This window comes from Bubalus bubalis, chromosome 2 (assembly GCF_019923935.1).
Source record: "Bubalus bubalis isolate 160015118507 breed Murrah chromosome 2, NDDB_SH_1, whole genome shotgun sequence".
Lineage (NCBI taxonomy): Eukaryota > Metazoa > Chordata > Mammalia > Artiodactyla > Bovidae > Bubalus > Bubalus bubalis.
In genome coordinates this window covers 155,276,391-155,291,112 of record NC_059158.1, presented here as the reverse complement: position 1 = coordinate 155,291,112, position 14,722 = coordinate 155,276,391, and the positions used below count along the sequence as shown (strand labels likewise).

At 36.2% G+C, this 14,722-nt stretch overlaps 1 protein-coding gene across 2 annotated transcripts in view; it reads left to right on the top strand.

Moving 5' to 3' along the window:
- The window catches only part of ABCA12 (ATP binding cassette subfamily A member 12), a 201,947-nt gene that overhangs the window by 180,266 nt on the left and 6,959 nt on the right, over positions 1–14,722 (top strand). For both annotated transcript variants that reach the window (XM_025278206.3, XM_025278205.3), the window contains exons 42-50: positions 1,012–1,127; positions 2,233–2,392; positions 5,177–5,430; positions 7,450–7,654; positions 8,791–8,900; positions 9,441–9,582; positions 10,780–10,914; positions 12,923–13,026; positions 14,379–14,471. In XM_025278206.3, coding sequence (XP_025133991.3) covers positions 1,012–1,127; positions 2,233–2,392; positions 5,177–5,430; positions 7,450–7,654; positions 8,791–8,900; positions 9,441–9,582; positions 10,780–10,914; positions 12,923–13,026; positions 14,379–14,471 — 1,319 coding nt within the window. The remainder of the gene's footprint in view (positions 1–1,011; positions 1,128–2,232; positions 2,393–5,176; positions 5,431–7,449; positions 7,655–8,790; positions 8,901–9,440; positions 9,583–10,779; positions 10,915–12,922; positions 13,027–14,378; positions 14,472–14,722) is intronic.

The following is a 14,722-nucleotide window of genomic DNA, read 5'->3' as shown; positions in this document are numbered from 1 at the left end:
TTACTAGGGAAAATAAAGGATGAATTTCATTAATAACTCTCTTATTTGCATAAATTGGTCTCAAAGTTCAGATGGATTTTCTTGACTCCAAATGTGCCAACCTTGACCAAATGCCTGGGATGGGTATGCATTTGCCTGGTAATTATGGCAAAATTGTCTGAGTTGCTGTAAAGGCCATTGGCTCAAAGGACTGAAGAGTAATTAACTGCCTATCCATTTGGTTAATGACTCCAGTGAGGTCTGAAATGCATTTGTTGTAGAAGTCAAATCTTAAAAAAAAAACAAACAAAAAAATGGAAATGAGTCCTGTGGACTTAATAGGAGCTTTAATGTGTCAAGAAAGCTAAAAGTGCACACTCCTATGAAGGGCTACTTACTACTCAGATCCTGTTATTATATTTCTGGTGCTCATTCCAGTATTAGGACAATTTCCTCCCTAATTAAATTACCATCTCTTTCACTGTGTACATCTTGCCACAAACTCTTCAGCAATTACTATTTCTCTTGCCAGTGAAACATTGAATTCTTTGTTCATGTCCTTGTGATTCCAAGAATGTGTAGTATCCACCGTCCTGCTGTTTTGCACAGAGTGGCTCACACTGATAACCAAGCCTTAGAAATCCGCCATCTGAGAGAGTTCCAGCGTTCAAAATAAAATCAATACTTTGAGGACTGAATCTAATACCAAGATACCTGGCTGTCTTATCTTTTTCACTGACCCTCTGTCACCAAATGATCCCAAGTCTCAAAGTCTAGAGGCAGGAACGCCAGGGACTCGGACTCTCTCTATAAAGATGGAGACTGGCTTGACCTCTTGTTGCAGGAGATGAATTCAAGAGTGAAATCAATGTAAAATGAACTGAACATTACAAGCAACAAGAACATAGATAATAATTCATTTCTTGAAGTGTTTCTAGGTTGATTTGTTACAGTTTTAAACTAGATGGGCTATCGATTCAAAAAAAGAAAAAACTTGTCATATGTTAAATGTCGTTTTACATATTCCCATAGGCCTTCTACTTGGTGCCTGTAGCATTTTCCATTGGTGTCATTACCATTTTCAAGTTACCTGCCTTCTACAGTGAAAACAACCTAAGCGCTGTATCTCTCCTACTTCTGCTGTTTGGGTAAGCTGTGGTGAAAGAAGAATTTACAGAATTAAATGCTCCTAGATGCAAACCTAAATCTCTTTAGCTAATTTACAAATGTCTTGGGGTTTCGTTTGCCATGAGTAATGATTAGCAATATATTACACTTGCTAGTCCATAGTTTGTAAAGTGTAATACTTGTGAAAATTAATGTTGTTATTAATAGTATACCTATTAATAATGAGCACTTAACTGGGTGCCGAATGTTACACTTAGCGATTTATATTTGTAATTTAATTTACATCAAATGGACTCTTCAAAATGATCAGAAAAATGTATAGACATTTGTGAATTTATGTATTAACAAATTGTGAGTACATATAAATATATATGATGTTAAAAAGTGAATATGTTCATGTATATTTATTTTTATTATGATGAATACCTAAGAACACAAACATAAAATTGTTTCTGAATTAGGGTAATTAATAGGAGAAGTACAGTTCAATATCAATACTTTAGTAGCAGTTCTTTCTGCCCTGAATGCATGAGTAGTATCCATTTAGTTAGCAATTGTAGCTGATGAAGGATCTCTCTGTCTCTAGTTTTACTTCTTTACCCCAAAGGTCACTCAAGTGTTTGCTCAAAACAGGACATGCAGTTTCTAAGCACGCTCTGTCTTCTTAGCTAGCCAACAATGAGGTCATTTTTTTTCCTCAACTTTAAATTATAATACATGTATCTATTAAACTCATATTTCCACCCCCCAAAAAAATCTTGACTGGGTGAGGTACCAGTACTGTATTGTTTAGTCGCTCAGTCGTGTCTGACTCTTCACGAGTGAAAATTAATTTGTGGTTGTAACGACTACTGAAGATTCCTTCAAAGTATGCTTCATGATTTAGTCATATGGTGACATTGTAAAATACATAACATCTTTATTGTAAGGGTAAAAAAAAGTGTGCACTTCACTTTTTTTTTTTTTGGCTGTTGTTAAAAAGAGATAAAAAAGAGGTCTAACTACAAGGCTTGACAACTCATCCTAATGTTTATTTTCACTTTGGAACACCATCTAAGCTATTTATTTCTTTAGTAAAAGAGTAATCATGGTATGATTTTAATTCTTGGTATTATTATTATAAAGGTATGCCACATTTTCTTGGATGTACTTGCTGGCTGGGCTCTTCCATGATACAGGAATGGCTTTCATCACTTACGTCTGCATCAACCTTTTTTTTGGCATCAATTCCATTGTTTCCCTGTCGGTGGTGTACTTTCTTTCCAAGGAAAAGCCTAATGATGCGGTAAGGTCCCTTATTAGTCTGCTAAACTTCAGTGATTGAATCAAATGCTTCAATATGTTCAAGGTGGAAAGATTTTTTGTATTTTGCATTCTCTAAATAGAATAGAAGAATTTCATTTGATTGTATTAAATGTCGTGGAAGGGAAACTATGGCCTTTAAAAATTCTTTTTAGAATTTTTAATTTAATGTCTCTGGTTGTATTTATCTAGTTTAATGTCTCTGATTGTATTTTTTGGTGAAACACGTGCATCATTTTATTGTAGAGCACCAAGCAAAGAGTTGAGTCAGCTAACACTCGAAGGGCCTAAATTCCCTTGGTGGCTTTCAGAGAAGGGTTTTTAAAGACAGGGTGAGGCAGACAAGGTTGTGGGGTATGTGATCAGCTTATGGACATTCTTCTGATTGGCTGGTGGTCAGGTAATTGGGGTCAATCTCATCAGCCTTCTAATTCCAGTCATCTGGGGTCTTTGTGCTTGTGGGCAGCTTACAAGTTAACTTCTACCACCTGGTGGGGTTTCAGTATCTACAAAACAGCTCAAAGGATTTGGCTCCCTGATTGTATTTATGCAATGACAAAACTATTGACATTTGATAGGGCTTGAGTAGGGGAATGGAGGTACTCAGTCAGATACTTTGTATGACACTGGAGAAATCATGCAGCCAATCAGTCAGCTAAATTTCTTCAGTTCAGTTCAGTTCAGTCGCTCAGTCGTGTCCAACTCTTCACGACCCCATGAATCGCAGCACGCCAGGCCTCCCTGTCCATCACCAACTCCCGGAGTTCACTCAGACTCACATCCATTGAGTCAGTGATGCCATCCAGACATCTCATCCTCTGTCGTCCCCTTCTCCTCCTGCCCCCAATCTCTCCCAGCATCAGAGTCTTTTCCAATGAGTCAACTCTTCGCATGAGGTGGCCAAAGTACTGGAGTTTCAGCTTCAGCATCATTCCCTCCAAAGAAATCCCAGGGCTGATTTCCTTTAGAATGGACTGGTTGGGTCTCCTTGCAGTCCAAGGGACTCTCAACTGTCTTCTCCAATTCCACAGTTCAAAAGCATCAATTCTTTGGCGCTCAGCCTTCTTCACAGTCCAACTCTCACATCCATACATGACCACAGGAAAAACCATAGCCTTGACTAGATGGACCTTTGTTGGCAAAGTAATGTCTCTGCTTTTGAATATGCTATCTAGGTTGGTCATAACTTTCCTTCCAAGGAGTAAGTGTCTTTTAATTTCAAGGCTGCAGTCACCATCTGCAGTGATTTTGGAGCCCCCCAAAATAAAGTCTGACACTGTTCCACTGTTTCCCCATCTATTTCCCATGAAGTGATGGGACCAGATGCCATGATCTTCGTTTTCTGAATGTTGAGCTTTAAGCCCACTTTTTCACTCTCCACTTTCACTTTCATCAAGAGGCTTTTGAGTTCCTCTTCACTTTCTGCCATAAGGATGGTGTCATCTGCATATCTGAGGGTATTGATATTTCTCCCGGCAATCTTGATTCCAGCTTCTGCTTCTTCCAGTCCAGCGTTTCTCATGATGTACTCTGCATAGAAGTTAAATAAGCAGGGTGACAATATACAGCCTTGACGTACTCATTTTCCTATTTGGAACCAGTCTGTTGTTCCATGTCCAGTTCTAACTGTTGCTTCCTAACCTGAATACAGATTTCTCAAGAGGCAGGTAGGTGGTCTGGTATTCCCATCTCTTTCAGAATTTTCCACAGTTTATTGTGATCCACACAGTCAAAGGCTTTGGCATAATCAATAAAGCAGAAATAGATGATTTTCTGGAACTCTCTTGCTTTTTCCATGACTTACTAACAAATTGTTGTGGTATGGGAGGGACAAAGACAACATGTCTTAGTTGTATGACTGTGAGTTAAGATTCATTTGAACATTCATAGAGAAAAAACCTAACTCATTCCCTTTCAGTCATGTATTGGAATCTACTTCATTGTAGGCATCACTTTCCATTCATAGCTAACAATTATGATTAGTGAGAAGGGAATCCCTAACAATGCTGGACAATTGAATGGAAAAGAATAAAGCTAAAATTAAGTAAGGAATAGACAAGCATACTCCAGAAGGAATAAGAAAATTCATGAGCTGCAAGTGGTTGGTCCCAAGTATAAATAGCATGAAAATGTGCCATTTGCTCCTCTTTGAGATAGGTTGTTTCTCCTTCTGTGTCATTTTACCATTTTATTCCCTCTTCAAGTAGGAATTACCTTAGATCCAAAAGTTTACTAAATCCCTCTTTACTCAGGCACCTACCTATGTGTTAGTTGCTCAGTCATGTACAACTCTTTGTGACCCCATGGACTATAGCCCACCAGGCTCCTCTATCCGTGGAATTCCCCAGGCAAAGATGCTGGAGTGGATAGCCATTCCCTTCTCCAGGGCCTTCAGTCCCAGCCCAGGGACTGAACCTGGGTCTCCCACATGCAGGCAGATTCTTTATCACCTGAACCACCAGGGAAGCCCCACAGGTACTCTATCACCTTGCTATTACTACATTCTGAAGTCCCCAGGGTTTGACCTGACACCTTAGACCATCTCAAATATATATATAATCCTTTTCTGCTTTTCTTTTGGTAATAAATTGACACCATTTGGTTATAGTAAATGTTTATATGTAAATTCAGCATGTACATGCAATAATTACCAATCTAGATAAGCTTCTCAAGTTTCAGTATTTATCTACATCTAGTTTCAAATTTTCATCAATTTGTTGGAAACTTAACACTGAACTTTATTTACTTTTTTTTTCTCTTATTTCAGACTTTAGAACTTATTTCTGAAACCCTCAAGCGCATTTTCCTGATTTTCCCACAATTCTGTTTTGGCTATGGTTTGATCGAACTTTCTCAACAACAGTCGGTCCTGGACTTCTTAAAAGCATATGGAGTGGAGTATCCAAGTGAAACCTTTGAGATGGATAAACTAGGTGCAATGTTTGTGGCTTTAGTTTCTCAGGGAACCATGTTCTTTTTCTTGCGACTTTTAATCAATGAGTGGCTAATAAATAAACTCAGGTAAATACAATGAAAACAGTGTTTGACATCCATGACAAAACTCAATTCAAAATGTTCAGAGAAGGGTCAATAGTCTAAGCTTTTCCATTAGTGAAATGGGAATGTTTTGCTCAAAAAACTTTAAAAGTTGTCGCACAATTCACAATCTCTTTCATTCAGTAAATATTTCTCAAGCCTTACTATGGTTCTGCAAGTATTGTAAAATGAGGTAGTAAAATTTGTAACTAACAAGCCCAGTTGTTTGTCTAAAAGAGATCAAAATTCAGTGGTAGAGAGAAAATATGTACAGAAACAGAAGATACAGTCTTTGAGTTGTGTTTAGAAGGATAGAAAGTAGAAGTGGGAAAAGAAAATTGAGTATGTAGATACTAGCAATGTATTCAGAAAAAGAAGATTGAGTAAAATGATGACAGAATCATAAATAAACATCATTGACCCAACAATTCTATTTCTAGAAATTTTCCCTACAGATATGCTAACAAATATGCAGAACTATGTATATATAAATTTATTCATCATAGTAACCATTCCTAATAGCAAAAGAATGGAAATAACCTAAATGTACTGCATTTGGGACTGGTTAAATAAATTATGTTCATAATTTATAAGTGAAACACTATGCAGCCATTAGAAAGAATGATGCAGTTCACTATATCATATTTTGGATTACTTCTAATATTTGTTAAATGAGAAATGCGAGGTTCAGAGCTACATATGAAGTATATTACCATTTGGGTTTTAAAAAGGAAATATATTTTTATGCATATATATGCATAAACTATTTCTAATTATGAATGCTTCTGCTAAAAAACTGTATGTATTTGAAGGAGACTTTTCCCTAAATATTCTTTAGTACCATTTTAATTTTAATAAATGAAGTGCATGTATTACTTATTGGAAATTAAGATTTAAATTAATAAAAGGGAAGACAAGAACAAAGATTGAAAAATTGGGTGGCATATTTGAGAAATAAGGAATAAAATTTGATTAGAGCATAGACTAAATATAATGAAAGAGTAGGAGCTGAAGCATGGGGTTGAAAAATTATGGAGTATACTGATTGCTTGGTTAAAGAGTGATAGCTTGGACTTTACTCAATAAACTAATATTAATAGTAGCACATTGAAGGTTTTTTAACAGAGACCAACAGGATCAAATGGTGCTTTAGGAGCTGTGATTTTGTGGAGGTAGTGCAGATTGGAAGGAAAGATTCAGAGACAATGGAGCAGTTTGAGGTTCCTGGATAAACCTAAGTGAGAAAAAAAATGAAAGCCTGTGATGGTAACAGAAACAGAAAATGATAAATAACTGGCTGTTTTTAAGATATTTCCAGTATTAGGATGCTGACTGCATGAGTGGATTTTAGATTGGGGAAGATTCAAAGAAAATATCACAATTGGAATCTCTAGGGATGTCATTAAAAGAAGCAGGGACATTGAGAGGAAGACCTAAATTGATTTGTTGGTTTGTTTTTTTCAGTATTCAGTAGACAAGATACTGAAGTGGGTTTGAGATTTCTTAGAGTTTTCAGGACTGATAACCTTAATATATTGGCTAGGTCCTAGGTAAGACATTCATAGTAAAAAAAAAAAAAAAAAAAGACTATAGAATAACATTTGTATTATTGATGACCAAAGAATAAATAGGACAAATTAAAAAAAAAGATGATCATTGATCATGGTCTTGTAGGTGTTGAGTCCTACTAATGACTCTGGTCTCTCTGTTAGGGGTAACTTTCAAACCCAAACTAAAGTTCTTTGTTACTAGAATTAAGATTCTGACTTGTAATAGGGAATCTGTAAGTATTTAAGTCATTGAAAGCAAAAACTGTTTCTCAAATATTATAACAAATATTATAAAGAACACCCATGCTAATTTTTAAGTTATTCAGCAAAATGCATGAAAAATATAAAACAAACTTGGCACACTTTTGTGAAGTGAGAACTTTTAAAAAGATGTCAAAACTGAGTGGTGTCATTTCAAAATTATTGATGCAAAATCATCGGGTTCATTTTTTAGACTCTTCTTTAGAAAATTTAGTTCTTCATCTGTTATTGAGACAATAGATGAAGATGAAGATGTGCAGGCTGAAAGATTTCGAGTTGAGAAAGGTGCAAATTATTATGACCTGGTCCAACTCCATCGTCTCACAAAGACTTACCAACTTATCCACAAAAAGATTATAGCTGTAAACAACATCAGCATTGGGATACCTGCTGGGGAGGTAAGGAACAATGTTCTGTTTCTAAGTCTACTTTATATGGAGGAGGAAATGGCAACCCACTCCAGTATTCTTGCCTGGAAAATTCCATGGACAGAGGAGCCTGGCAGGCTACATCCATGGGGGTCGCAAAAGAGTTGGATATTACTGAGCATGCAGGCATGCATGCATCCTTTATGTTGACATGGTAAGTGACAAAAATTTTATCTTTCCTTAATTTTTTCTAGAAATATGAAGTCAGCCTTTAAATATTTTGATGGATTCTATATATATAATTTACATGTGTCTATGTGTTACTTATCCTGTAACCCTCCCCTCTTGGCAGGGAGGACTCACCATATCCTGATCCCCTTCCCAAGTTACTATCCTTCTTGAGTGGACTTTCAGTCAAGAAGTCTCTTCAGGGAGCTCTTTTCAACTCTTAGTTTTTAGGCCTCTTGGAGAAGGAAAGGGCAACCCACTCCAGTGTTCTTGCCTGGAGAATCCCAAGGATGGCGGAGCCTGGTGGGCTGCCATCTCTGAGGTCGCACAGAGTCGGACACGACTGAAACGACTTAGCAGCAGCAGCAGCAAAGACAGAATATAGAAATCTGTTGTCAGAACTGAGGTCCTAAATTGCATTCATATTCATAATATTGCTGTTTTCATAGAAGCAGTAGTTAAGACAGCTTTGAAAGCAGAAAGAGAATGTGGGTATTTCCTTTTTTGCTGAGGAGGGCTGCAAACTAAACACATCAAATTTATTCAATCGGATAAAGAGATTATTGCTTCAGTTGCTTATTAGTAAAGTTGTGATTTTGTGTGAATAATTTTAAATTTATAAATACAATTACTTTGTCAGGTTAGCATATCTGCCTTATTGGATATTCTATCATGTCACACAGAGGCGTGCTAGAGTATAATATGTAAAAACAAGTCCTAGGCATATACACAAATATTCAGATGGTTAAAGGAAAAAAAGATACCTAAGTACCCATTTGTTTTAAAAGTGAAAGCTTTATCCAATCAATGCCAGCAAAGCACTGCAATAATCAGTACTTTGATAATTTATTTCACGCAAGGAAAGGAAGAAAAGAGATATAATAGAAACTTGTCTTTGGTTTGAATTAGTTTACATTTTTTTTTCTCCCTCAAACCAGTGCTTTGGACTTCTTGGGGTGAACGGAGCAGGAAAAACCACCATCTTCAAGATGCTGACAGGAGACATAATTCCTACAAGTGGAAACATTCTGATCAGAAATAAGACTGGGTATGAAAAACAAGTGCTTCAAATTACCAAACACAACATAATTAAATGAGAAAAATAATTAAAGTGAACTTTTGATGTTATTTTGTGGTTATATTATTAAATCCTTAGGAGAAAACCAGCTACTCAAGTGAGTGGAAATTTTTAAATTTTCAGTGTGATTATGATGGTGGGATCATTTTATATCTTTTTACCAGACTCACCAATCACCACAACCCAAACAGAACTACCCTCTCAACATCTGAGGGGCTTCCCAGGTGGCGCTAGTGGTAAAGAACCCACCTGCCAAAGCAGATAGATTTAAGAGGTGTGGATTCGATCCCTGGATTGGAAAGATCCCCTGGAGGAGGGCACAGTAAGCCACTCCAGTATTCTTGCCTGGAACATCCCATGGACAGAGGAGTCTGGCAGGCTGTAGTCCATAGAGTCGCACGAAGTCAGACACAACTGAAGTGACTTAGCATGCACACACACCCAGCATCTGAGGGCTAGGAGGGAAATGTCTTTAGAAAGTCATTCATGTTTTTGACGCTTTTTCTTCAGGTCTCTGGCTCACGTTAACTCTCACAGCTCATTAATTGGCTACTGTCCTCAGGAAGATGCTTTGGATGACCTGGTAACCATAGAAGAACATTTATATTTCTATGCTAGAGTACATGGAATTCCAGAAAAAGATATTAAAGAAGTGAGTATAAGTGTGAAGAACTAGTTTATTTGAAAACCATTTTTGCTTATGCTTCCCACCTACCCACACTCAAGACCAAGCTGACATCTGGAAAACTATGACAATTTTCTCTTGACAGTGATAATGGAAGCAGTATTAGCTTGATTGTATATATATCATAAACACACCTATGAACTCAGCTTTAGAAACATCTTGGCCCATATTTGTTCCATTATCTTTTAAAAACTGTCAAATAAAGAAGGAGATTTGCCTTAGGCTTTGGCTTGAGCCCTGGTTGGTGATGCCTATATATCTTTTAGTGTTAAGATAACTTTTGAAACATGGAATTACCTACAAAATGGGCTTCCCAAGTGACTTGTGGTAAAGAATTTGCCTGGAAATGTGGGTTAGATCCCTGGGTTGGGAAGATCCCCTGGAGGATGGAATGGCAACTGAGTCCCATATTCTTTCCTGGAGAATCTCATGGACAGAGGAGCCTGGTGGGTCCATAGGGTGTCAGAGAGTTGGACACAACTGAGTAGTTGACTGGGCATGTACAAAATGCCCAAGTAAAATAGAATAGATTCCAATTTGATTTTTGAAATGTGCTTTTATACCTCACTACAATTATTTACCTTTTTAATGGAAAGACTAATCTTTTGGACAGTTTTCTCTATTTTTGCACCCCTTGGGGAATTCTTAAATCCTCCTAGGATTCCACTATTTGCCAGAGCTATTTAACTACTGAAATAGCCACAAGAACCCAAGATTCCTAAGTTAATACACGACAGTTTTGATACTGGGTCATTTTTAAATAGACCTAAAGCCTTTGTGACAGCTCATCCCACAGTAAGAAAAAAGATGAAACAGTGATGACAATCAATAAGAAACCTGCCTTGTAAAGGGATGAATTCTGTTTTAGCTCTTTGAAGCTTAAAAGTAAATCCTGTGTCAATACAGCAGAAAGAACCATTGTAAACACATACACACATACACGCACATGTGTTGGGGGGACAAGAAATCGTATTTATGAATGGGCCTCCATGGAATTGCGTTTATCTTTAAATGAACGATTCATCTTTAAGTGTACCTTTGAAAATAAAATTAAAATATGTATTTCTTCATTATAAAACTCCTTTCACAAGTAGCTCTTTTTCCATTTAATGCTTTAAGGGTTTTGGCGAGGGAAAATCAACAAGTCCTTTTTTCCACCCGCAGACTGTTCAAAAACTCCTTGGGAGACTTCACCTGATGCCCTACAAGGACAAAGTTACCTCTATGTGTAGTTACGGCACAAAAAGAAAATTGTCAACTGCACTGGCCTTGATAGGGAAACCTTCCATTCTGTTGCTGGTAAGAGAATCATTGTGAAAAAGGCTACTGCCCAATTAGAATCACATATCCAATTGTGTGTATAACATTTCATTATCATTATTGCAATAAGCATTTACTGAGGTCTCATTAGGGGCTTTCCTGGTAGCTCAGCTGGTAAAGAATCTGCCTACAATGCAGGAGACCTCCACTTGATTCCTGGGTTGGGTATCACTATGTGGTGGTTATTATGTAAAGCACGTCACATATACTGTCTCATTAAGGAAATTTATACCAGGTAATTTGTTGCCATAATAATATGCCCTCAAAAATATTTTTTGTCTGAAGCTATGGCTCAGGTAATTTAAGAGGAAACATGGGAATAGGAAGTAGCTGAAACAAATTCAGGATATTCAGATGAGTAAGTAAAACTATGACAGAATTTAATTCCCAGTTATTGAAGGAATCAGTTCTATTGGTAACTGATCAGGTGAATTAACACATTTTCCAGCTTCCAACACATTGTCCTAAAATGTTATCTCCTTGTTGCTTAAAAACATGAGTTACCTAGCTTGAGATGCAATCTTGAAAATATGCCATTCTATTTTATCTGAATTTTTTGAAAGCAAGAAATACATGTCATGTTAATATTTTGATTAAAAGCTGAAAAATTAAATTGATCACCTGGAAATATAAGTTACCTTAGGGGTGACATAGCATTCTGGTCCCCAAGCCAAACCTTGTGAAAAGTGTTTATTTCAGAGAAATAAGCTGCCCTTATTTTGGAAGATCCCTTTCATTCAAGGACTTCCAAAACTTCAAAAGAGGCCTAACTATGCAATAAAATCACCAGTTATAAATCATCACATTATTTCAGGGATTAAATAATATAGAACATCAAATCATTTAAACTGCCCAGATAGAGTAATGCATAAGCCCTCTCTGTATAATACCGGAAGCATATAATGCATTATGTTTCTGCCAATTGACACTCATAATGGAATTCTATTGTATAAGTGTCCCTTAAATTTAAGAAAACAATCCTTAGGCACCCCTATGAGATAATAGATGTAAAGTACTTTAAAATGTTAAAAAGCTCTATGCAAATGTTATGCATTAATGAGCTGAATTGAAATCAGGCCATGAGAGAAAGATACTATATATATTTTTTATATATACTTACTGTATATGCCATTGTCTTCAAAAATAGGAACAGTGACAATATAATCTTTACTGTTTCCCCAAACTAATACTTATTTCTTTCTTTAAATTTCAATTTAACCCTTTGCTATAAAAATAAGCCTCTGCTGATCCTATCTGCATACTTTCCATTTCAGACATATATTTTTAATTTTTACTTAATCTTGACCTACAGTTTGATTTTTTAATCATCTGTCAGGATCTATTATTGCTTATTTAGTTCTCCATTGCTACATTTCTAATTTTATGCCTGAATAATTTTTCAAAACGTCATTTACTTTAAAATGTAATTTATATCTTTCTATTTGGCATTTTCTGCAAATCTTACTTTTATTTCCCCAAGGAGTATTACATTTCAATTAATAACATAAAACTGAAAATGCACCTCAATCATATTAACAAAAAAAATGCATTCTTAGCAGCAGCAGCAGCAGTGCTTCACATGGCATATTATCTATCACTTACAGGCACAATTCTACCATCAGGAGCAAGGCAGCAATCTTGTTGATGTAGCTTCAGATATATATGTGATGATATAGTATTAAATATCAAAACTCTGGCTTTGTCAGTAATTGAAGCAGATTTTTTTCCAAAGAAATATAAGAGACATGTGTAAAGTAGCAGAGTGTCAGCTTCACTGAGACTGTTTAAAACAGATTGACAATTTAAAATGATTAATTTTGAGCTTTTTGACAGCAGCAGAAAAAAGCCTGTTAAGTATAAAATAAGTTAGTCATAGGACCTCGAAAAGTGATTTCTGTTCTAGGCAAGTGAGATGCAATGATTCATGTAAAGAACCTCATCAAAATTTAATTAATTTGATAAATTCTTCTTGTAACTTTCTATTAAGGATGAGCCAAGCTCTGGGATGGATCCTAAGTCAAAACGGCACCTCTGGAAGATCATTTCAGAAGAAGTCCAGAATAAATGTTCTGTCATCCTCACTTCTCATAGGTAAATTGGGTGTGGAACTTTAGAGTCAGATGATAGATGAGAGGAAGTAATCCTGTGTAACATATACTGAGAGTGAATTCCACAATTGGATTAAAGTATTTTATGTTCATAGTCAAAAGAGGAAGTCAAGAGGATTTTCCGGTGAGATCCCAGCTCTTGTGGGGAGGTAGGGCCTAGCAATCTATTAAAAAATAAAATTTCCATAACTTTTGACCCTCTTAACTCAATCATTCCTCTCTATTGCCCTATCACATAAAATTTAGCATGTTTTGGCTTAGTTTGCAAGGCCTTTTATTATCCAACCTCATCTAACTTTCCTATCAATCAATCTGAGTGATCCGTGGTTCCACATACACTCCCTGCCCTTTCCTATCACCATGCCCTGTCTTTGCTGTGCCTTCTACTAGAGTTGGTCTTTACACAAAATCTTTCCAAATTCTAATCTTACTAATCCTTTCAGAACTAGTCCACAAGCCTCCTCCATAAAGTAGACCCTGCCAATCAACTAAGTAAAAAAGCTACTAAAGCTTTTTATCTGTGCCTTTCTTATAAGATTGGCCTTGTATTAAGTTTATCCTTTCATTATAATGATCATATAGTAGAAAAAGAACTAGATATGTTTAGAACTGAGACTTATTTATATCCTATATACTAACCTTGCCCCCAAGCACAGTATTTGTTCTGAAGCCAATCACTGATTTTCCATTAACTTTTGTGTTTAAGTGGACAGGGTGATACCTAAGATCTCAAGATGATACCTAAGATCTCCTCCAGTATCATAGTCCATGAAGTCAGAATTATATAATCAAGTACAGGTTAACTGGTTATAAATACAAAAACATAAAAGCCAACTGAGGGACTTCCCTGGTGGCCCAGTGGTTAAGACTCTGTGCTTCCATTGCAGGGGACACAGGTTCACTCTCTGGTCAGAGAACTAAGATCTTGCATGCTGTGGGGTGTGGCCAAAATAAATAAATAAATAAAAAGTCATCTAAATATTGAGTATAAGGCATAATGAAAACAACTTAGTATTATTTTGGAAATATTTCTTACAAAATGTAGGTCTTAAGTCAAAGCTTGAAAGAGCTTGAAAGAAATACTGTTTGATACAGCAGCAATCCAGGTGAGAAAGATGTCCTCAAGTTTGAAAAGAAACAGTAATAAACCCTATGCAAAGACATTTACATTATATGTTAAAAGATTTTTTTGTTCTTCAAAGGAAAAGACAGTTTAAGGGACTCAAATATTCAAACAGTATTCCTAAGGTGCCGTAAAGAAAAGAGTTAAACCTATGCTTAGGAACTTAAGCCAATTTTCTGTGCCCAGAATGCTGACATGATTCTGCCTTTCAGCATGGAAGAATGTGAGGCTCTCTGTACAAGGTTGGCCATTATGGTGAATGGAAGGTTCCAATGTATTGGATCATTGCAGCACATTAAGAGCAGGTAAAGAACAAATGCATGTTTAACACATGGTGTAGAGTAATCAATCTACCAGGGCTATACTTGCCTTCAAAGAGTATCTCAGCAGCCTATCCTACAATGCGTAGTAAAACTGGAATGGAGAAGCTAACCATTGATTCACTTTAAAGTTAAATAATAGTACTGAGGATTGAATGTTTTTTAATTAATAACCCCCAAACCTAGAAGGCCTAAAAGCTAATAATAATGATAATATAATAATGATATGATTATTA